This window comes from Agelaius tricolor, unplaced genomic scaffold (genome assembly GCF_023055355.1).
Source record: "Agelaius tricolor isolate 1412-34295 unplaced genomic scaffold, bAgeTri1.0.p SCAF_2, whole genome shotgun sequence".
NCBI classification, from domain to species: Eukaryota; Metazoa; Chordata; class Aves; order Passeriformes; family Icteridae; genus Agelaius; species Agelaius tricolor.
The window spans coordinates 60880217-60903652 of record NW_027269262.1 but is presented as its reverse complement, the minus strand read 5'-3'; the positions used below and the strand labels follow the sequence as shown (position 1 = coordinate 60903652).

Sequence of the window (23436 nt, the reverse complement as noted above, 5' to 3'; positions counted from 1 at the left end):
GAAAAGGCTCTCATTTAAAAAGTGTAAATAAGAACCACATGACTTGTGGTACATCTCAAGCCCATGGAGAAAATGTCCTTGGTTTTGGTGAACTTTGGCGATGGCCCTCTAGACCCATCAGAGGTGTTGCGTGTGAAAAAAATTCCCCAGTTGCTTTTGCTATTATGGGATTTGCTTCTTCCTCCCTAGCTTTAGGCCTGCTCTGTAGCTGTTGTTGAAATCAAGGGTGCAATTCCCAGTGACTTCCATGGGAAAAGTAGGATGGATTTCATATGGGAAAGGATTCCACGTATAAAACACAGCTTTACACCAGACTTTTCTCCCAGTGCCTCTTTCAGCTCTCTGGTGGAAATAGTCACTAGGTAACATTTGGACATTTTCACACTAAATTTCCCTACCAGACAGTGAAACTTAGGAAATTACTTCACCTGCAGATTTGTTATGTACTATGTGCTCTCCCTGCTCCTTCACTGGGGATAACATCCTACGCCAGAACAAACACCCTGAAAAGGGGAATAGTGGAGAAAGGCAAAAGAGAAGTGCCCAGTCTCTGGGCTCTGCCCATCTCACAGCACTCCAGAGCTTTCTGATCCATCCCCTTGACAGGAAGATGTGCAGCACTGGGCTACCACTGGAAAGACAAGCCTCTGGGGTCATGCCTCCTCAGTGGCAGGATGGTGGCACCTGCCCCCTCTCCTGGCCCTGCTGGGTTGGATGGGCACATCCTCAGTGGGCAGGTAGGATGGTGGTCTGGAATTATGTACACACGAGTGGTTTCCAAAACCATTGCAACTGAGGACAAAGAGGAGCCTGTGGGTAGGAGGGAAGTGAGTGCCTGTGCACTCTGGCCATGTCAGCATCTTCCCTCATTTCTGAAGCAGAAAACCAGGGCCATTTCTGAGGGCAGTGTGCATGTTGGCTGTCCTCAGTGCCTGCATCCAGGGAACAGATATATAACTGGAACAGGAAGTAATGGTCTTGAAAATATCCTTGTGTTATGGGACTTTTCAAGAAACATTGAAAATAGTATGTCTTGACTTTGAAGTTACAGCTGGTTCTATAAAACACATTCTTTTCCCAATATATTTAGATGAATGACATTTGATGTCAAAAGTGAGAATAGAAGGAAGATAATAATGTTTCACAACTCTGGGATCCAATTTTAAGAAAGGGAACAACACTTTCAGCTAGTTATATATTCACAAGTCTGTATAATTTAGTGGAACATTGTGACCCCCCCTTTAGACCACAGCATGCAAAAATAGCAAATACACAGAACTGACAATGATTGATGTAAAATGATCAATAAGGAGAAATTCTGCTGCCTCGGGCTTAAACTACTATGTCAAATCAGTGAGCTGCTAAGCTTAAGATTTAAGAGGTATTCCTTTAGCTCTTACAAATTAGTGGCCTAAGTTCTTCATGCTTCCTTTAGCCATGCCCACATGTATCTCCACTGATTTGTGCAGTGGTGCACCTGAACATACACCTCATTCCTGCCTCTTTATTTAAAATTATGCCATGTGCTCTTAAAGCCCCTGTGCCTGGCCCAGAAGGGAGGTTTCAGTCTTACCCCAATGAGCTGCTGAGGAGGACGGTCACTCCTTTGCTGCTTGCTTTCCCTGCCAAGTCCTTGCTGCTCCCACAGCCCCAGTGCCTGTGCTGGTGTGGTGGCTCCCAGCCCAGTGCCAGCAGGGCAGCAGGGCCACGAGCCAAGGGCACGGTGCAGTAAGCCAGCTGGCAGAAAGCTGTTGGCTGGAAACCAAAAGGAGGAGCTTTGCCACAGGCCCCTGGGAGGAGGAGAGAGGCTCTGGGACAGCCCAGGGTTTGTCTCATGGGTTTGCAGCTTTTGCTGGGGAAGATACAGAGCCTACGTGTGCTTCTGGATGAGGCTCCTGGATTTGGAGTGACCTGCGCTGTAACAACCATCAGAAAAATCTCCTAGCACTTTGTCTTGGCTCAGGATTTATAACTGCCAGAGCTGGGTCCCAGCAAGCCACTAGCTGCCCTCCAAAGAGCACTTCTTCTCTGGGAAGGAGAGTCCCATCTGTCGTGCCAACTTTCTCTCTGAGACCTGCTGAAGAGCACTTGTGGGGCTCCCTCACAGGAATGTTTCCCATCCAGCAAAACTGCTGCATCCAGGGAAAGTTCCTGGGGCAGGGAGGGACAGCCAGTGTGTCCATAAAGGGACTCACGACTGCGTCTGGGAGGTGAAACTACAGATGCAGGCTGGGAGAAGGCCAGCTATCCCAAAGGGAATATAATTAGAGGAAAAGACAATTTGAAGCTGTGAGAGACCAGCACGCTCTGTACAGGCCATGGGTATATCCCTACACAGTGCAGGTATCAACCTATTGGAAGTAGCATAGAGCCAGACTCTGCCTTGGTAGGAAATTACTCTCAGGTTACTTTTTATTAGCTTAAAGACAACTGTGAACACAGGCTGCAGGACTTATCTCATGTTTTTCTCACTGTGAGAGTCAGTGAGAAGCTCAGCAGGTCCCTGGCCTGCCCTAGGACTCAGTGTGGTAGCTCCGGTGGCTGTCCCCAATCAGTTGTGTCTTCTCAGTGACGTTAGTCGGCTGAAGCGTAATAGGAGTTTCTCCATCTAAATTGGAGAGGACAACAAAGATTACTTTAAGAACCCTTCACTTGCTACCAAAGTCAGATTTCTTGTTAGCACCACAACATTTCATTTGCTCTTCTGGTTACAGCTGTGTGGATACCAACAAGGTGACATTGCCCACACCAAGCCTACAAATGCTCTTCCTCCTAGTCCTCATACAATGGCAGATTTCTGGGTGTTGCTGCTGCTGTTAGACTGGACATTTGCTGTGCCTGGTTCTTGGCAGAGCTTGCAGGCTAAAGGTTCCTGCCTGTTCTAATAGCAAGTGCTTGTTCCTACAAATGGCTGAATATAATCAGAGCTATTGTGAGTCAGCAAGCACTAACCTTGACAGTGTTTGTGAAAATGGGACAGAAATGAGTCTTGAAGAAGGCAGAGTTAACAGTAAAGAAGGAGGAGAGTTAAAAGGAAAAAATACGTGAGCAGTAATAGTAATACACTTGAGCAGAGAGAAATCATATCTATCCTGAAAGCCAGCTAGTTAAATAAAAATGTTAAATTGAATTTGAAGTCTTATGTAATGTATATGCAATAGGACTCTGGGAATTACTATTTTAATGAATTTGGAACTGCCAAAACTTCATATTATCACTCTATAAATCCTTACTGCTGTGTACTTTCTCACTCCGTGCAATTTTGTGTTTGCTTTTCCAATATATCTATAAAAATTCATTTGTTGTAGAGTGGAGGAAAGTAGAAGTGAAGTCTTTACAGAGTTTGATGGCTACTGTGTTCCGTCTGATAAAGAACAAGGTTTAGAAAGTGCAGTAAGCCAGCTTCTTCTGGGCCTCTTTCCAACCCACATGTTTTTTGGAGGGAGGGAAGTACTCAAGTCTCAGAGACTGACTTTTACAAGTTCAGCCATCTTAGTGAAATGTTTCGTTTGAAAACTTTGGACTGTCTATATCTTGATACTAACAAAGTCTTCACAGTAATCAAATACAAATTATGACTTTTTTTGCCAAATGACCAAATGTTCAGGGAAAAAAATCTCATCTGACATTTCCTTCTGTTTACATGACAGTTGATGGGATGAATCATGGGCAAAAGATGTAATGTACAGGAGTAACTTAACCCAGAGCAGGAATCTAATTGCATGCCATACGGCTTCCACTCAGTGGGGGTAGAACAACTTTGACTCTGTCAAGGTGAAAGGCAAGAATGATTAAATGCCAAGCAGCTTCTCTGTATGGGCAATTCCATATTTAGACACAAGGTCAAAGACAGACGTGTTTCATAACTTCTAAAAGTCTATGAGTAATTAATGCTTTGAGCTCAGCTCAGGCTCATATTAGTTTGGCAGTTCCAATCCATTTTTAAGTTGCTGTGTGTTTTCTAGATTTCTGAGCAGCATTCTCTCCCACCCACTTCTGCCTCCAAGTTGTTCATTTTCTGGAAGATTGTTGATGGAGGGCAGAGATTAGCAGTTCATTTTGCTGTGATACCCAGGTGTGCAACAGGAGAGCAGGACCCACTGCAAATCTGTCGCCTTGCCTCCAGCTGATCTGCAGACAGCTCTTAGCTGACACTCTCACCAAGCATTTTGCTGCTTGGACCCTTCTAAGATTTATGATAGGGTTTTTTAGCAGAACAGGGACCCATAGCATAATAAACTGTACAAATATAGTCTGCTAATGGCAAGCTGCAGAATGGAGGTGAGGCAGAATTCACAGTTTAAACTGCCTTCTATAGATAGCTCCTGCTCACTGTTCGCCTACATTTGTATCATATGGAGTGTGGAGGAGACAATGAAGTGATAAAAACTTTTTGCTTCTGAGTTGGGAAAGTATTTTTTCTACTCAGCTTCTTTTATTCTTGTCCTTTTTTTTTTCTCTCCCAGAATCCATTTTCTGTAAAATAAAAGTTGGTCTAGAAATGCCTTGCTTTGTTCTTACAACGATAACCGAACAGGAGAGAACAGACCTGCCAAACTGCTTTGAGTGCATCATTACAGCCTGAAGTACAAAGGCAATCCAAATTCCAATGCCACCTCCTCCGGGAACACAAAAGTTAACAAAAATTTTGCCATCAACTTCAGTGGAAGCAAAATCTGTCAACCTGCCCCATGTGTGTGGGAAAGTGATGAAGTGTTGCACGTGTCTGTGCTGCAGACAAGCGAGTGATACTTCCCTCTGCCAGTGCATTTTGACAGGTTACCTGTAACAACATGGCAGGATACCACAGATTACCTTATTTTGCACCTGTCTAATGTCATGTTTGATCTGAAACACTAAAAAATGTCATCTTTAAAATGTAGTAGCCCAAACGTAACATTTAATTTTTGGTTTTCTGCTCTATATTAGGTCAGAGTCCTCTGGTACAAATCAATAGTTATGAGGAGAAATCCTTGTAAGCTAAGTATGTGCCAGGGCTTGCAAGCCTCTAATTTCCTTTAGTTCTGATGGTCATCTTACCCCTGGAAATACATGCTGTAAAACAAGGCTCCCAAGGGAGACATTGAACTAGCTGAGCACTAGAACTAGTGACATTTATTTGACTAAACCCTTTTTCTAGAGGAATATGAATTCCCCTAGATTTTTTTTTTCTAGAGAAATAGAAAATCAACAGAATTGAAGCCTTTGGCATGATTATGTTGATTTCAGTGGCAACTCACTTTGCTCTTACATTTTAGGGAATGGATCACTGAACCTTTGGCCTCACACCTCTTTCTTTTTCACTAATAATTATGTTTTATGGTATGTTAGTTTGAGGAATGAAATCAACTCTGTAAAACGTTAATTTTGTTATTGAGAAATGTGAGGAACTGAAAAATTATTCTAGTCATGCCAGTTTGACATGGCAGTTGAGGTCTAAATCTCAAGTCCTTTGGGCAGTGCAGCCAGCAGCAGGCAGCTCCCATTGAGCACAACTGCTAAGGGCTCAGTCTCAGAACTTTGTAGCATCAGGAATTTTGATGCTTTATCAATGATGCATTCCTCAGAAAAACAATGGCTGATTAAAAATATTTGGATAGTTTTTAGTGGGGTCTTAGCTTGAAAAATCTACATTTGACCTCAGTGAGAAGTTCTGGTTAGCAATACTGTAGATGCTGGGGACAGCAGGAAGCAGAGAAATTAATTACTGGCTGGAATGCTCAGTCTGTGCTCAGAGGGCATGCAAAGAACTTGGATCCTAATAGAATCTCCTCTTCCAAAATTAAATCTGCTGCACAAGTGATTCTGAATTACACAGTTTGTTTCTGAATTACATACAGGAACATTTCTATTATTTACCTAAAGGAAGGCATGAGTATTAATTTCTATGGCTCAACATTCAAAAAAGCCCAGTCTTTGCTATTCCAAAAGTCAGCTGTGTCTTTCTGGCCAGCATGCCTGAAGTTGGGATGACAAGGGAAGAAGGCAGGGAGGAAGCACACTTTGATCTGGTTGTCATTCTTTTTTTTTTCCTAAATGCATAGCCTGTTTTCCTTTCAGCTGCAGAAAAGATGCTCGTGCTACTCTTTGTCATAAAGCTTTTATTTTATTCCTTATATGTTGATCTCTTTTAAAATAAAGACAATTCTGCTTTACTGAGACTTGCTGGTTTTGATTAGGAGGAAAATGTAGCCAGACTGAAGAGGAGGGTAGGAAAGGTATAAAGATCTAGTTTCCTTCAGACCCTACCTATGTATTTAATACTGTCTTCCAAATACTTAAAACATGAAATTCCATATTATGTTATTTTTTCAGACTGGTACTTTGCTAAGCATTTAAAATTAATTTTTAATTTGGTCTCAGTGGGAATCAGTGGGAGTAAAGGGATGTCAAGGGGGCCAAAAATTAAAGAATACCAATACCTTCTGGTACCTGCGCCAGAAAGAAAGAGCACCGGGGAATTTTGTCCTGGATTTTGAGGGAGAATTAAAATAAATATAATCCAAATAAAAAATAAACAAATTAAGAAAATGGGCAGAAATTAAGCATTCTGATTCTTCAAAGGTCCATACTTCTACTTTAGACTTGGCTTTGGTATCAGAGACTCATGAAGAACAAGCCCCACTTTAGATTTGCACTTTTCAGGTGCCTAAAGTTGTAAAGTTTATTAGTTTTGTCTCAAGGTATTGTGGTTATAAAGTTTTCACAAGTAGTTTTTATTGCCTTTGCAGAGACTGATTAAGTATGATCAATTTTTAAGCTGACTGTGTTTACCTTGATATGCCTCTAGGCAAAATCAGTTTAAAAACACCACCACACATTGGCATAGCAGTTATAAAAATAGCATTTGTTTCAACTACTACAAGTGTTTTGTTACATATTTGTGGAAGGGTAAATTTGTGTGAAAAGTTGGGGGGGAAAAATTTCTTACTGCTAAGGGAACATGACATTTGCAATCTGGCAGTGCTATTTTAAGCATAATAAACATAAGAATATAACAGTATAAGATCTTCCATAACAATGGAAGAGAAAATGAGTGAGCTGACTTAGGTCCTTCCTCATAAAAAAACCATAATCTTAATCATAGTTTATGTACATTTGCAACTGAAAAGTGTCTCCAGTCCTTCCCTGGTACCTTGGGTTCTTATTGCTGGAGCAAGGGTCACTGCATCTCTCACTCTGTACATATCTATCCAGTTTGAGATGTTTCTGCTTCCCCTGAATATGAAGGCAAAACTGCCCCACTTTGGCACACTGGGACAGGATTCTTTGTTCAGAGCATGTATCCCATACTAGTGTCAAATTATGAAAACATCCCCATCATCCCTTGGCATAGCCAAAATCTGAACGTGCAGCTGGGGGGATGCAGCAAAGGCAAAAAAAGAGGCTGACCTGCTGTGAAGGTAATTCTACTGCCACAGGCCCTTGTTGCTGTCTCCTAAGTTCCCTGTTCCTCTTGCCCCTAAGTTAGCACTTGCCTGCTCCACCATGAAGCACACCAGAGAATTAAACGGGCCAGGAACTACAGACATTTTTGAGAGGATTAGTTTACACCTGGATTTTATCCAAGGCCTGAGTAAGGTAGAATTGCTACTGCAGAAGAGAATGAGAAGTTTGGGAGCTGGATGGGAGAGGGACAGGTCCATGGCAGCTCCCATGCATACTCTCCTGGGTTACTGCACAACCTCACTGTTGGAAACTTGGCATCTTTTCTTGAAGCCTTCTCTTGAATAGGTACAATATCCACCACAAGCAGGGATAAATTTTAGACAACTAAAGTCTGAATGACAGCTTATTCAGGCCAATCAGACGTGACAGGCACCAGTCCAGCTGAGCCTACTGTAGGAATATAGGATCTAGCATATAAAGGAACGTGGGCATGGAGGCTAGAGGATGAACATTGTCTCTTAAAATGTGCCCTAAGACATTTATTGTGTAAGTGTCTCATAAGAGATACAGGAAATGTTTAGTGGTACATCCCATAAGTTTGGTTTTTCATTAATAGATAATTTGGGAGGTTCACTGGGTTGTGGGCTTTCCTAGAGTGATTTGGCATGTCTCCACTAAAGTCTGGAAGCAGCCTCAGCATTGTGAGCAGAACATCTGGACTACAGGCTTTGAAGGTTGTTTTGAACAGCTTTGCCACACAGTAAGCCCCTACAATACTCACCTCTTTCCATGTCGTTCTTAATTTGCTCTTCCAAATCTTCTGGAGACACACAGAACTCCTGCTGTTCCCCCTCGGGTGCCTTCGGTTTGCACTTTCCACAGCAGCAGTTGAAGCAGCAGCAGAGGCAGCAGCAGAGGTAGCAGCCAGTCAGCAAACCACAGACTGCAAACAGGCCCTGGGTTGAACACAGCAGGATGAAAGTCCTGTTAGCGGTGACCTTCCCCAAACTTGTGGCTGTCTCTTACAGATGAAGGCAGAACTCTGGTTCCTAAGTGCTCGGCACTCAGAGGAGTGCACCTGCTGTCCCAGTGCCTGAACAAGGGCCAGGTCTTCCAAAACCCTTCTCACCCACAACCTCCTATTTGTCACTAAGGACCAAATCCACAAAGAAGACACCAACCAACAGGCCCCCACATGCTCAAGGTTTCAAAGTCTGCTGTTCTGCTGATGGTCCTCAGAAAAACCCTCCAGGCAGTATGCAAAACCCTACCCACCTTAACATGACTCATTTCCATCTTTAAAATGACTCATTTGCCCAAGATGATTTTTGCAAACACTTATTTACTGGCAAGCTCTTGTCAATAACAAAGCTGAGAGAAAAAGAAGCAAAGACCCAGATGCATCCCACATAATTTTGGGCACTGAGATAAGGCATCCAGTTTAGGACTGGATGTAGCTGCTATGGACTCCCCACACAGTCAAAGAGAAGTTAAAGCCCTTCCAGGGGAAGGTTCAGTCATAAGAGTATTTGAATTGCCCATTGTAGGTGTCTCTCTCTCCCCCCATTAGCTTGTGCAGGACCACACAGATGACATCTCCTAAATTATAGTCCTCAGACTATGATTCCTTGATCTGGGGACTCAGGTAGCAGGAAGTTCTCTCCTTTGATCACTCTTGTCCCCATGGCACAAAGCATAGAGGATTCAGGAGAGCCAACACAATTGCCTGGGGCCAAGACCAGAGATCTTGGAAAGAGTCAAGAGCCAGAAAATTTCAGTTTACAGAGCTTTCTTCCTTCAGAGAGGTCAGTTCTTGGGTTCACAGCACAGCTCCCAGATGTTCAAGTGTGTGCTGCATCACAGCAATGGCACATGTAGGAGGGGAGCCTTTAGGCTGGCATTGCCAGTCTGTGCTCCACGGAGACATGACAGCAGCCTGGCTCCTGACCCCAGGTAGATCCAGGACTACATGGAGATGTTTGTGACACAGAAGACATCTCCACGGACATCTCTTCATGGACATAATGATATAAGAGCAAAGGAAAACCAGTGACGTTCCTGGAAAGCAAATCAGAGCTGATATGTGGAAATAGATGGAAAGAGAGTAGATTTAGATTAGGTATTTGGGAGGGAACCTTCATTGTGAGCGTGGTGAGGCAGTGGAACAGGTTGTCCTGAGGAGTTATGAGTGCCCCATTGCTGGAGGTGTTGAAGAGCAGGTTGAATCAATCTCTGAGCAGCCTGGTCTAGTGGGAGGTCTCTCTGCACATGGCAGGGGATTTGGAACTAGATGATCTTTAAGGTCCCTTGAAAACCAAACCATTCTATGATTCTCTGAATGTGGGGGTAAAAGCAGCACAGCTTTGTGGCTACCAGCTATATATGGGTTGGAGGTACAGCCTGGCTTTAGCATGACAGTTGTTCAGTCTGCCAAGTATTTGTTGTGTTCCTAAGACAATATGCTGCTTGAAGAAGAAAGTAAGCACAAATGTCAGGATATTGTCAAACTCAGACAATGGAGCTATGCAAATAATATTATGTATGCATGTCTGAGCTAACGATAGTGGGGGCTGGCTGGGGCATCTTTGAAGGTAATAAGACTATTTATATGCCTAATATTAATATAAACATGTGTCTAGAGTGAGCAAGGAGCTTTTAAATGAAAAGAAGGACTCAGACTTTCTGTCATAAAATGCTTTCCTTCTATGGACACCTGAAACAGTGCCATAATTCCCAAAATAAGTTATCTGACTTTTTATCATTTATGCCATTATGGAGAATAAATCACCACAATGTATAGAATGAAAAAATAAAACAGAATGTAAGTGTGTATAGGGAAAAACACATTGAGTTTATTCACAATACCTTTAATGTTTCAACATTTCTTGTACTTATATTATCATAGTTGTTAAATCAAAAATCAGTTTATTTATTTAATCAATGAACTGTCTTCATGGTAGAAGGTGAATTGGTTTTTGCTAAAACAGCTAAACAACCTCTATGCCTGCCAGTGGAGAAGCAATTTGAGTTCCCATTACCCATGTCTGTATGTTCCCAGTTTAATATGCCTGCTAAAAACTCTAGCACTCTCAAAAAGAACAGTAATTTTCATTTTTCATTTCTCCTTTAATTTGAGTTTCTTTACTGCTAATGATAAAACTCCTTGCAACTGTCAGATTTTCCCAGTATGGGTGTGCTGGGAAGAGGAATGTGTGCAGTAAATGAGGAAGATAACAAGCCAAGGCTGTGGTCCCTACTGTCCTCCACTAGAATGGAGGAAATCAGGAGTACAGAGGTCATCTGCAGATGATGCTTCAGACTCAACTAGTATTATGATGACCAATATAAAAATTTCAAATTGATCCAGCATTTGTGCATGAGTTAAAAACAAATGAGAAATAGTGAGAGCTCAACTTGCAAAAAAAAAAAAAAAAAAAAGAAAAGAAAAAAACCACAACCAAACTAACTAACAAAACCACTTGGTGGCCCCTTTATGCTTTCTTTATGCTTTGGGGGTGGCAGGATTTTGGGTTGGGTGGTAATCCAACCACCTGTGGTAATCCTCAAGTGACTATATATACCTATTTTAAAATTTTTTTTGTAAAAAATTCTTGAAAACCAGGAAACAGTAATTACTTTGCTCTTCAGCATGTCTTGTCTCACCTCTGGGATACAGCTTGCTTGAAGCAATCCTCACATTTCTCCTTTAGTTGTTGGAGACTTATGAGCTTCTCTCTACTCCCCACTGCTCTCTTTATGAGTCAAAGCCACAGTGGTTATTTCTGTACCTGATTTTATGACCCCAGAGGATTTTATACTCCATAAAATCTCCATTAAAGATCACCAAATAAAAGAAAAATAGAAGTTAAAAAAAAAAAAAGAAACGGTGAAGAAAATCTTTTTTGCCAAAAACTGTTAAAGGCGTCCACACTGTTGCCCTGTCAGTGCTGAGGCCACCTAACTGTGACAAAGAGGCAGAAGGAGAGGGTGGGCAGCAAAGACAAGGGGGAATGATCCATCAGGAGATGACAGCAGCTATGGTGGGGTGTCCAGCCTGCAGCAGGAGGCAGCTACAGCAGCTGCAAGCAGGCAGCATCCAACCAGCCCCTGAGGGGCAGCACCTTTGCAAGTTTGATTTAAACACCAGTACTTTATTCATTGGTTTCATGCACTGTTTCTGCATTTGAGCAGCTTCTGCCTCATCCTGATTCAGAAGTCAAATTATGGCTTCTAAGACCCCCAAAGTGCCCAAGTGACTTCCCAGCTTAAAAGGGAAATGTGGGGCAATGCAGCACTGGCCTGTTCCTCGCTGAACAGAGAATTCTGGGTTCCACAGTTCTCAGATAAAAACTGTCATCACATTGCTTCAAGCAGTACAGATCATCTTCCTGTGTATTCTGTCACAGCCCAGCAGAGTGCTTTCCTGGGCTGCTGTGGCTGGAGACGGGTGGGATGGAAACTGTGTGGATTTTCCACATTTGCAATTCTGTGTGTTGCATGTCTGTAACATTTCAGTATTTGCAGAAACACTTGAATTTGATATATGCAAACATCAGAGGACACCAATGTGATAAGGGAACAAACGAACCCAACTCCTTCATGACTAGAACAGCCCCTTTTGTGTTTTTTCTTGAGCAATATGCAGGGTTTTGTTGTATCATTCTCTTCCTGTCCTACTCTCTTCCTCCATTCCACTCCTCTAACCTTTTCTTTGAGTTCCTTTCTCTCACTCCATCACCAAGGCACATATATCATTCCATAATCATAGTGTTATGTATTATTATTGCTTACTTGCATTGTATGATATATATAGCAAAAAAGACAGCTAAATTTGTACCTTAATAATTAATTAATTGGTTGTCACATAAATGGGACTTCTTGTGTTTGAATAATGAGTCATTTTTATTTAGTCATTACAGAAAAGAAAGTCAAAATTAACCTGGAGCACTAGTTTCAAATCTAATTAATGTCTGAAAGTGTTACAAAACATGTACTATAATTATATACCAGGTTAAAAAAAAGAGAAAACTTTCTATATTAGTGCTAGTCTGAGTTTACGTTACATTCTGCCACCATCGATTTTCTAGATAATTTTGTTTTATTAAGCTTTTAGTTTAGAGTCAGATCATATCCTTTTTTTAAGCCTGTAGAGAGATCATGTTTTTCAGGGGGTTCCTTGTGTATGTAATTGTCAGTGTGCATTGTAGCATTTGATTTCCAAAAGAGAATAACAGCTTACCTTTGCCCACCAGCTGGAAAGCATGAAGTAGGTGTTAACATTTTCCTCACCAAACTGTTCTGCCACATAGAGCCCTAATGATCCATACTTGTCATATATGTTTCGCTTGGACACATCAGTCAGGGTTGCATGAGCATTGTTGATCTCTTTAAATTTTTCTGCAGCCTCTGGATTGTCTGGATTCTTGTCAGGATGATATTTCAGAGCCAATTTTCTTAAATATGAGACACAAACAAAAAAAAAAAACCAAACAGAAGCAAAATAAGTCATCTGCATATGTGCATGTATACAGACACAAAATATTGCAAAAAATATTTTCACAGAGTGATAATAATTCTGAACTGTGTGTTCAGCCTTCTTTTTTCCAGCTCTGATGTACTCAGTGGAAGAAAAGTGACACAAAGGAACCAAACATGAAAGTTTTGATGAAAGAGGTGTGCCTGTTGCACTAAGAATGAACTTTGTGTATTGATACCTAGTCAGCTACTGTGTTAAAGTAGACAGTGATATATGATGAAAGCACAGATTGCAACATGGTAATAAATCACAGGCATTTGTTGCATTATGATTGCCAACTCATTTGCATCATTTAGCAGGTTTTAGCAAAGATAAAGATTTTTTAAAGGTTGTTTAAAAACATGATGATCACACTGCTTATCCAGGCAACATTATTTTCTTATATGGCAAAGGAAGTTCTGTGTTCAATTGCCTATCAATAGTAGCTACATTAAAATGTTGTAAACAGTGTCTGTGTTTGCAGAAGCCCAGACAGTGATGATGGAGAGCACAGTTAGCAATTACAATAGAAAGGAAGCATCTTTTTGAAGGACAAGGTGGCAAAGCATAATGAGTTAATCCCAGTTTCAAGAGCCTGTCTTTTGGCCTAGTTCCCCACTGCTGCACTTCTGAGACAATCCTTAAAGGAGTAAAAGGGGGTTGTCATAGGATTATCATAGGAACCATCACAGAATGGTTATTTTCACAGGATCATGGAGTGGTTAGGATTGGAAGAAACCTTAAAGATCATCTAGGTCTGGCCCCCCACCATGGGCATGGACAGCTTCCACTAGACCAGGCTGTTCAAAGCCCCATCCAGCTTGGCCTTGAAGACTTCCGGGGATGGAGCATCCACAGCTTTCCTGAGCAAGCTGTTTCAGTGCCTCATGACGCTCACAGTAAAGAATTTCTTCCTAACATCTAATGTAAACACACTCCTTTTTAGTTTAAAGCCATTGCCCCTTGTCCTATCACTTCATGCTGTGGTAAAAAGTTCCTCTCCAGCTGTGTTGCAGGACCACTTTAGGTACTGGAAGGTGCTCTAAGGTCTTCCTTGAGCCTTCTCTTGTCCAGGCCAAACACCAATTCTCTCAGCCTGTCTCCATCTCTCTGGGTATCCTTGTGTCCGTTCTCTGGACTTGCTGCAGTAGGTCCATATCCTTCTTATTTTGGGATGCCCAGAACTAAATGCAGTAATCCCTGTGTGGTGTGAGAGTGGAGTAGTGCCAACTAGTTTGGGCTGCTGATGCCATTGGAAGCCTTTACTAGGTCAGGGTTTGTCACTGCCTTTTGCCCCTGACTGTACTCAGCACTGTGGCATTTGAGGGGAGGTACAGCTTGAAAAGTGCAGTGCTTGGCTCCCAGCACTGGGGAAGCATGGCACCGAGAAGAAGGAGTTTGCTTCCAACCATCGTGAAGCACTGGTGGTGTGAACTCACACACACTTGCACAACGAGCATAGACAGAAGTAGATATTTTCAAAAATCACCACTGCCGGTAAAGAGCTAGCAGTCTCCAGGACGTTTATTTAATGACTAGTGCTGACCTCTAGTGGCATCAAAAGTGACTTAGCTGTGTTTTAAGCTGATTCAATCACAGCCAAGCTACGTTTCTATTTGTAAATATTCGCTCCAAATATTTTGAGAGCTAGCCATAACTGCTATGACCAAAAATACTATTTGTGGTGTGAAGGCAGTGTGCCTACACTTCCTCGAACAAATTTAACCTCAGAGTAGAGTCCTACTTGATTTCCTTCTGAAGTCCCAGTATAGGTTACTCCTCCAGTAAAAAGTAACTGCTTTGTTTCTGAAGACAGTTCCTGCCTGGAAGACATTCTGCCAATATCAAGACTGATATCAGCCTGGGAACAGCTTCTACCAACGATCTCTTCAATTCTCTTGCACTCTAGTCACAGAATAATAGGTCATAAATAACTCCTTAAACATGTGTCTAATAGCATGAATAGGTTTGTGTTTGGTCATATTTAATACACTGTGCATATTTCACCTTAAACACAAAGTTTTGGTCATGTTTAACATGTGCCCTAAACACAATAAAAAATTAAATATAAGAATTGAAAAAAACAAGCTAAGTCTTGCATGACTAATGATATTATGTGTCATCCAAGTATTTAAGTAAATTATGCAATCTATCCCTTTTCTTACCTGAAAACAGGCCCCAACAATTAGAAAACAAAAGAAAAAAGGAAAAAAGAGAGGAGTATTACTTTCAAAAACCCATGTATGTTTGCAGGGATTGGACAATCAATTTCCAGCCCTTCTTTCTTTTCCCAGAGACCCAAAGACATCTTCTGGCTGACCTACATTCCAAACAATCTTATAAAAAATAAGAATTTGAGCAGAATGTAACTTTAAAAAGATGAAACACATTAGTTGCACTCTCACTTTACCTAGTATTGTTTTAGACTACTAACAGGACTACTTTCAGCAATTAACAAAAGATAATCTATGTTCTTAGTTTGATTTTGGGACACATGTTCTCACTAAAAAGAGTACATTGCCAAAACAACTCTCTGCACACTGAGATTATGTATACTAACTGAAGATGATTTAGCAATGGGAAAAAGATTTAGATATTAGCAGTGCAATTCATATGAGTGAGACAAAGGACTCTGTTAGGTCCAACCCAAGAAACAATAAAAGTAAGGACAAAAACTGTGTGAGATAACACAAAGTACTAGGTATATGGTACTGTGAGTACCTGTGGGTCCCTGGAAAAGTGACATTCCCAGTTAGGTAATAAATAGGATTCATCATGACAAAAAAGAAGAAGACAAAAAAGTAGAGAGTGAAATGAACAAAGGAGTTTGAAGTCTACTTCCTATACCAAAACCATGGGTTTATGTCCATTCATATTTTTCTCATGGTGAATGACTTTCTCCTTCACCGCCTTAGGATCACTGCCCACTGCAGCCCTCCACAGCAGCAAGCAAGTTTGGGGGAGAAAAGTGACAGCAAACAGAGAAACAGCTATCCCTCAAGATGGATAAGTGTGTCAAGATGGATAAAGGCTCTTATGAAAAGTAAGTAAGTGAAATAAACTCAAGACCTCTGTCAGTGGTGGCTTAGGTTGAAAAGCAAGATCAGGCCAGGCTCAGACACAGGGGTGGGTCTGATGAGGGGGCTTCTGAATGAAGATAGCAATATTTTGAAGACAGGAAAGAATGCTCTATAGGGTCAGATACAACAACACTATGAAGTATCTGAGGACGTGAGGAGGATATGCCCATGCTTCCTTCAATAGCTCAGCTGGTAGAGTGGAGGACTGTAGGCTCCCTGGCATGGCCATCCTTAGGTCACTGGATCAGCTCTGGCTCAAAGGAGTCACCTTTTGCCTCTCACACACATCTGGAAATGACACTGCTGCCTTTTTCTGATCCTGCCCAGGAGGCTTCCCTTCAAAGGTCTGTCCAGCCATGAGCTCCTGTCTGAGGCTGGGAAAATGACCAGCCAAGGCATTTCCTGGTGAAACCTTGGGCAGGGGATGGTGATTCTGACTATGGGGCTTGTCTGCACTCACCTCCAGCAGGAAAGGGAGTGGGTGGGTTGGTGGTGCGAGAGTGATATGAATGGGGGGTGCAGGCTTTGGGTGCAGGGCTGAGTGCCTGGGAGGGGAGAGGACCTCAATCAGAGGCTGCAGCCTGGGGAATTAGCTCAAGTGGTAGAGCGCTCGCTTAGCATGTGAGAGGTAGTGGGATCGATGCCCGCATTCTCCAATGCTTTTCATTCCCCTTGCTTGGATACACGGCCCTTTGCCAGGGATCCATCTATTCTCTGGGGGCTGTGGGAAGATTCAAGGTGTGCCCTGGATTTACAGAGCAAGATGACATCCAGGGTTGTATCAAGACTGCCAGGGGCAGTTTGGCAGAGGAATTGATGTTCTCCCTCTCTGCTTGACAGCTCTCAAGTGTCAAGGGAAGTAGAGAAAAGGACATCAATGGAACAGAGCAGCCTCAGTGGAGGGCCACCAAGGAACTCAAGGAATTCTCTTTAAAAACAGACTGAGGAGAGTAGGTGCTTTCAGTTTCCAGAAAGAGACGTTCAGAGGACTTACACATGATGTTCCAACACTCTGTTAGAAAACAGAGGGATGGCTGTCATTTTGTTTTATCTTATGCTTGAGCAGAGGGCTGAAGATAGCAGAGTGAAAGGGAATCAAGGGAAAATGCAGCAGGATATAGATAAGCTCTGTGTGGCTGTGAGGAAGTTCATCTGTAGAAGATGATGTTGAAAGAGGTTATGGAGCACATGAGCAAGGTTCTGTGATGTCTCAGCTGAGGCTGTTTGAAGGAAGATGTGTAATAGAGGCATGATGGTGCACTGTGGCTTGGCAAAAGTGCTGGGCGAGGCCCTGGGCATGTCCCCATGCTTCCTTCGATAGCTCAGCTGGTAGAGCGGAGGACTGTAGGCTCCCTGGCATGGCCATCCTTAGGTCGCTGGTTCAACTCCGGCTCGAAGGAGTCACCTTTTGCCTCTCACGCACATCCCACACTGCCACTGCCTTTTGGTCCTGCCCAAGGGGCTCCCCTTCAAAGGTCTGTCCAGCCTTGAGCTCTAGTCCTTGAGTCAAGGACAAGAGAAGTTGAGAAGTTGAGCAGCCAAGGCATTTTTGGTCAGGAAATTGATTTTGAGCACACGTGTTGTCTGGAATCACAACCAGTAAGAACATGATCAGGTGGGTTGTTGATGGTGTATGAGTGATATGAATAGGAGGCTCCGGCTTTAGGTGCAGGGCACCCTGGGTCAGGGCTGGGTGCCTGGGAGGGGAGAGGACCTCAGTCAGAGGCTGCAGCTTGGGGAATTAGCTCAAGTGGTAGAGTGCTCGCTTAGCATGTGAGAGGTAGCGGGATCGATGCCCGCATTCTCCAGTGTTTTTCATTCCTCCTTGCCTGGATACAGGGCCTTGTCTGGGGTCCCTCTGCCCGCTGGTGTTATTAGGAGTTCTTTGTAGCTGGCTGCACAGATAACTACAGGAACAGGAGCAAGGGCTGTAGACTGGGGTATCTGAATCGTTCTGTTTACTTGGGATTAGATCAGTAGCCTTGCCCACCTTTATGCCTACCTACTCAAGTGGAGTCCTGTGTTATTGAGAGGAGCAAAACATCAAACTAATTTTTAAGTATGGTAAAAAGAATGACTGGGAACCACTAAGCAGTGAGAGCCACCCTGCTAAGATCACAGAACAGATCCTCCTGGAATATACATCTAGACATGTGAAGACAGGGAGGTGTTTAGAGACAGCTGACATGGCTTCACTAAATACAAATCATGACTGACTAATCTAGTGACCTCCTACAATAGACTGATTGCCTCAGTGGACAAGAAATGAGCTGTGGATGTCATCTACCTGGACTTTGCTAAAGCCTTTGATGTCATCCCACACAACATCCTTGTCACTAAATAGGGGACATAGGGTTTGGGAGGATGGACTGTTCAATGAATAAGGAATGAGTTGGATGGCCACATCCAAAGAACTGTAGTCAACAGCTCAATATCCAAGTGGAAACAAGTACCAAGTGGTGTCCCTCAGGGTCTGTATTGGGACCAATACTATTTAATACCTTCATTAATGATGCCATTATGAGTGGCATTGAGTGCAGCCTCAGCAACTTTACAGATAAAAAAGGGAGCAGTGCAATTTATATGCTTAAGGGAAGTTATTCCATCCAGAGGGACCTCAAGAAGCTCAAGCCGTGTGTCCATGTGAACTTCATTAGGTTAAATAAGCCTTCAAGCTCTTGCACCCGGGTCAGGGCAATCACCAGTATCTGTACATGCTGAGAGAGGAATGGATTGAGAGCAACTGTGTGGAGAAGGACTTGGGGGTGCTGGTGGATGAAAAAACTTGACATAAGCTGGCAATGTACCTTTGTAGCCCAGAAAATCAGTCATATGCTGGGCTACATCAAAAGTAGCATGGCCAGCAGTTGTTCTGCCCCTTTATCACCCTCTTGTGAGCCCACACCTAGAGTGCTGTGTCCAGCCATGGGTTCCCTAGCATAAGGAAGACATGCTTAGAGCTGGTCCAGAATAGGGACACAGGACTGACTGGGGATGAAATACCTTTCCTGTTAAGACAGGCTGAGAGAGTTGGGACTGTTCAGCCTGGAGAAGAGGAGGCTCCAGAGAGACCTAATAGCAACCTTTCAATTGATAAAGAAGGCTTATAAGACAAAGACACTTTTTAGCAGACCTTATGGTGAGAGAACAAGCAGAAACGGTTTTAAACAAAACAAGGTAGATTTAGATTATGTTAAAAGAAATTCTTTATGATGACAGTGGTGAGGCACTGGAAAAGGTTGCCCAGAGAACTTGAAAATACCCTATCACTGCAAAAGTTCATGTCTGGTTGGATGGGCCTTTAAGCTATCTAATCTAGTGTGGGCTCTTGCCCACAGCAGGAAAGTTGGACAACATGAACTTAAAAGTTCTTTTCAACCCAAAATATTCCATTATAATACTTGAAAGACAGATGGTCACAAACTGCAGGCTTTGGGTGAGCTAAGCAGAAGGTTTCAAATGCCTCTCAGGAGGTTATTGACTCAACCATTAGACCTTTTACTGTGGTGATGGGAAGAAGAGTAAGACAGTGGGCCACAACTGAAGCAGGAGAGATTCCTTTTTTTCCCTCCTCAGGTCAGACAGGCAGGAGAAGAAGAGTGTCCTAGAGTGCTGTGCACTCCATGCTTGGAAGTTGATGTAACATAAATGGCTGAACCCTTGAGTCACCTGCAGTGATCCTTGAGCTTGGGCTGCTGTGGGAGATTTGAAAAGATGTGTCCTGAGCCCTCATTCAAACTGATTGCTTTGACTGCTCTGTCACAGAGGAAGAACTTATTTGGGTCCCTCCATTGCTGTGCTGGTGGAGTGAAGGGCTCTAGGCTCCCTTCCATGGATACACATCACATCTGTTGGGGTGCTGCAAGCCCTAATACATCTGAAATGACCTCATAACTTTGGATACGTCCAGCCACAAAGACTCTTGACACATACACTGATGTGCAAATGGAAGTTCTGCTTGACTTCAACCCTCTCTTGTCTGGACCTGCCTGGCATTCCCTGGACACATAATCATCATTCTGACCTCTGCACTGACTTCCTTGCTTGCAGTGCCTGGTGGTGACTTCTGCTCAGGCCTCTGATGTGGGATGAGCCACCATGGCTGGGTCTGCCCTGGTTTGGTGTTGTGGACATGAGATTTTCTGGGCAATATGGGTCTAAGGCAAGTGTTTCTTTTTTCCTCCTGGACAGTGTCATGCAGATATATGTGGGGTGGTATGGAAGTGAATGGTTGTCTGAGTGTGTGCTGGGCGAGGCCCAGGGCATGTTCCCATGTTTCCTTTGATAGCTGAGCTGGCAGAGTGGAGGGCTGTAGGCTCCCTGGCATGGCCGTCCTTAGGTTGCTGGTTCAACTCCAGCTCAAAGGAGCCACCTTTTGCCTCGCACACACATCCCACACTGGCGCTGCTGCCCCCTGGGCACCCCCAGAATGAGCTGTCCAGCCATGAGCCATTGTCTGACTTTGGGAAGATGATGAGCCAAGGCATTTTTGGGTGAACGCTTGGTGACAGACAGTGGTTCAGAGCCCTGGAGTTGTCTGCAGTCCCCCCTAACAGGAAAGTGAGTGGGTGGGTGGTAATGTGCAGTTGATTAGGGGGGCTCAGGCTTTGGGTGTAGGGCATGCTGGGTCAGGGCTGGTTCAGGCCTGGGAGGGGAGAGGACCTCAGTCACAGCTGCAGCCTGGGGAATTAGCTCAAGTGGTAGAGCGCTCGCTTAGCATGTGAGAGGTAGTGGGATCGATGCCCGCATTCTCCAATGCTTTTCATTCCCCTTGCTTGGATACACGGCCCTTTGCCAGGGATCCATCTATTCTCTGGGAGCTGTGGGAGGATTCAAGGTGTGCCCTGGATTTACAGAGCAAGATGACATCCAGGGTTGTATCAAGACTGCCAGGGGCAGTTTGGCAGAGGAATTGATGTTCTCCCTCTTTGCTTGACAGCTCTCAAGTGTCAAGGGAAGTAGAGAAAAGGACATCAATGGAACAGAGCAGCCTTAGTGGAGGGCCACCAAGGAACTCAAGGAATTCTCTTTAAAGACAGACTGAGGAGAGTAGGTGCTTTCAGTTTCCAGAAAGAGACGTTCAGAGGACTTACACATGATGTCCCAACACTCTGTTAGAAAACAGAGGGATGGCTGTAATTTTGTTTTATCTTATGCTTGAGCAGAGGGCTGAAGATAGCAGAGTGAAAGGGAATCAAGGGAAAATGCAGCAGGATATAGATAAGCTCTGTGTGGCTGTGAGGAAGTTCATCTGTAGAAGATGATGTTGAAAGAGGTTATGGAGCACATGAGCAAGGTTCTGTGATGTCTCAGCTGAGGCTGTTTGAAGGAAGATGTGTAATAGAGGCATGATGGTGCACTGTGGCTTGGCAAAAGTGCTGGGCGAGGCCCTGGGCATGTTCCCATGCTTCCTTCGATAGCTCAGCTGGTAGAGCGGAGGACTGTAGGCTCCCTGGCATGGCCATCCTTAGGTCGCTGGTTCAACTCCGGCTCGAAGGAGTCACTTTTTGCCTCTCACGCACATCCCACACTGGCACCACTGCCTTTTGGTCCTGCCCAAGGGGCTCTCCTTCAAAGATCTGTCTAGCCATGAGCTCTCGTCCAACCTAGAGAGACTGAACAGCCAAGGCATTTTTGGGTTAACCCTGGTCAGGAAATTGTAGTTTTGAGCACACGTGTTGTCTGGAATCACACCCAGCAGGAACATGATCAGTTGAGTTGTTGATGGTGTAAGAGTGATATGAATGGGAGGCTCCGGCTTTGGGTGCAGGGCACTCTGGGTCAGGGCTGGTTCAGGCCTGGGAGGGGAGAGGACCTCAGTCAGAGGCTGCAGCCTGGGGAATTAGCTCAAGTGGTAGAGCGCTCGCTTAGCATGTGAGAGGTAGCGGGATCGATGCCCGCATTCTCCAATGCTTTTCATTCCTCTTGCTTGAACCTGTGCTGCAAAGAGGAGCACATTATCTAGGACTATGTCCATGGCAACATGGGCTGTGAATTGAAGGAACAGTTTCTCTCACTTTGTTCTGCGTATGTTGGAAAGGATCCAGAATATTGTGCCCATCCTTGGGCCTCCATGTATAAGACAGACATTGACCAAGTGCAAAGAGCCCAGAATAAAGCCACCAGGACTCTTGGAAGCAGGTGCACTTGCCCTTTGAGGTGAGGCTGTTGAGTGCAGATCTTGAAGAAGAAAGGACTGTGTGGGAGATAAGCAAGCACTTATCAAAATGCCTTATCAGGAGGTTATTGATTCAACAGTTAGGCCTTTTACTGTGGTGATTAATAAAGGAAAGAAAAACAACAGGCCACAACTGAAGCAGCAGAGGCTCCAGTTTTTTCTCATCTATGAGACAATTAAAACCTAAAAAGAGTTAATGTCTCAAACACTTGGTAGCAGAGGAAAGGACAGTTTCCATACTGATGAGATAAGGTGCAGTTAGAAAACAGCATCTTTCAATGCAGAATAACACTTTCCTTGGATCAGCTTCCTTATCTTGGGTAACTATCTCCAAAACCAGGTATGAGACAGAACTGCTCGTCTCTCTGACATCTGTGAAGGGAATTGAAACCATGAAGCCCCCAATCCCCTTCTGAAAAGTTTGAGAATAACAAAATGCACATGCATGAGGGTTAGTCTATAAATAGCACAACTGAGATGGGAGGGGTGTGCAACCACCACCCAAAGGAACTGAACCAGAGGCACCACTGGGACCCTGGCTGGTGATCCAGATCTTTTCCTCTATGTCTATCTTCTTCTCTTTCTTTCTTCTTCTCTTCCTCTTCTTAAAAGTTTAAATTGCTGCTCCCATGCGCTGTTCTGAAAAGTTTAGATCATTGCTGCCATGGGCCATCCAACTTATAATAAGATTTAAACTTATTCAACTTACAATAAATTTAAACTGCTGCTGTGATAAATGAAATTTTTCTAATTGATTGTTTGGCATTGTTTTGCCTTAATTTAGCCCAAAGGTATCCTGAGTGTTACTTGCCTCCAGAACTGCCTTCTAGGGACCTGATGTTTTACAGCTATCCCAGAAAAAATGGTCCAAGACCACCCTCTCAGGAACTGACACCTTCTCAGGTCAGCATGGTGGGAGAAGAATGCTGCCCTGGAGTCTCCATGCTTGGAGGTTGGTGTGATCTGACTGGCTGAAATCTTGAGCAAAATGATGGGATCCCTCATTTAGGGCTGCTTGGAGATGCCCTGAGGACTCATTCAAACTGATTGCTTTGAGAACACAATCATGGAGCCAGAGCAGAGAGAGGACCCTGACAGTCTGTTGGTATCTGCTGGTGTAGTGGAGAGCTGCTGGTTCTCTCACATGGTGATCATTACATCTTGTGTGGGCAGTAAGTGCCTGAAAAGGCCTGAATGGCCCTCACCAGCCTCATGTGGGGTTTGCACCTCCAACCATCAGCACAGGAGTTCTCCTTATGTTCACATCTGGGCCT

General features: G+C 43.7%; 1 protein-coding gene and 3 non-coding genes across 4 annotated transcripts in view; 3 read left to right on the top strand and 1 right to left on the bottom strand.

Annotated features, from left to right (window-relative positions):
* Positions 1 to 2315: 2315 nt before the first annotated feature.
* The window catches only part of DNAJC5B (DnaJ heat shock protein family (Hsp40) member C5 beta), a 40022-nt gene continuing 18901 nt past the window's right edge, over positions 2316 to 23436 (bottom strand). The window contains exons 3-5 of the mRNA XM_071449186.1: positions 12629 to 12842; positions 8171 to 8345; positions 2316 to 2608 (exon numbers count right to left, since the gene is read on the bottom strand). Of these exons, the coding sequence (XP_071305287.1) occupies positions 2514 to 2608; positions 8171 to 8345; positions 12629 to 12842 (484 nt within the window). The 3' untranslated portion in view covers positions 2316 to 2513. The remainder of the gene's footprint in view (positions 2609 to 8170; positions 8346 to 12628; positions 12843 to 23436) is intronic.
* On the top strand, positions 17296 to 17384 carry TRNAY-GUA (transfer RNA tyrosine (anticodon GUA)). Its single transcript is given in 2 exon segments — positions 17296 to 17332; positions 17349 to 17384. It is a non-coding gene; the product is annotated as a tRNA-Tyr (tRNA).
* Positions 21395 to 21483, top strand: TRNAY-GUA (transfer RNA tyrosine (anticodon GUA)). The gene is given in 2 exon segments: positions 21395 to 21431; positions 21448 to 21483. It is a non-coding gene; the product is annotated as a tRNA-Tyr (tRNA).
* TRNAA-AGC (transfer RNA alanine (anticodon AGC)) lies at positions 21821 to 21893 on the top strand. Its single transcript has one exon. It is a non-coding gene; the product is annotated as a tRNA-Ala (tRNA).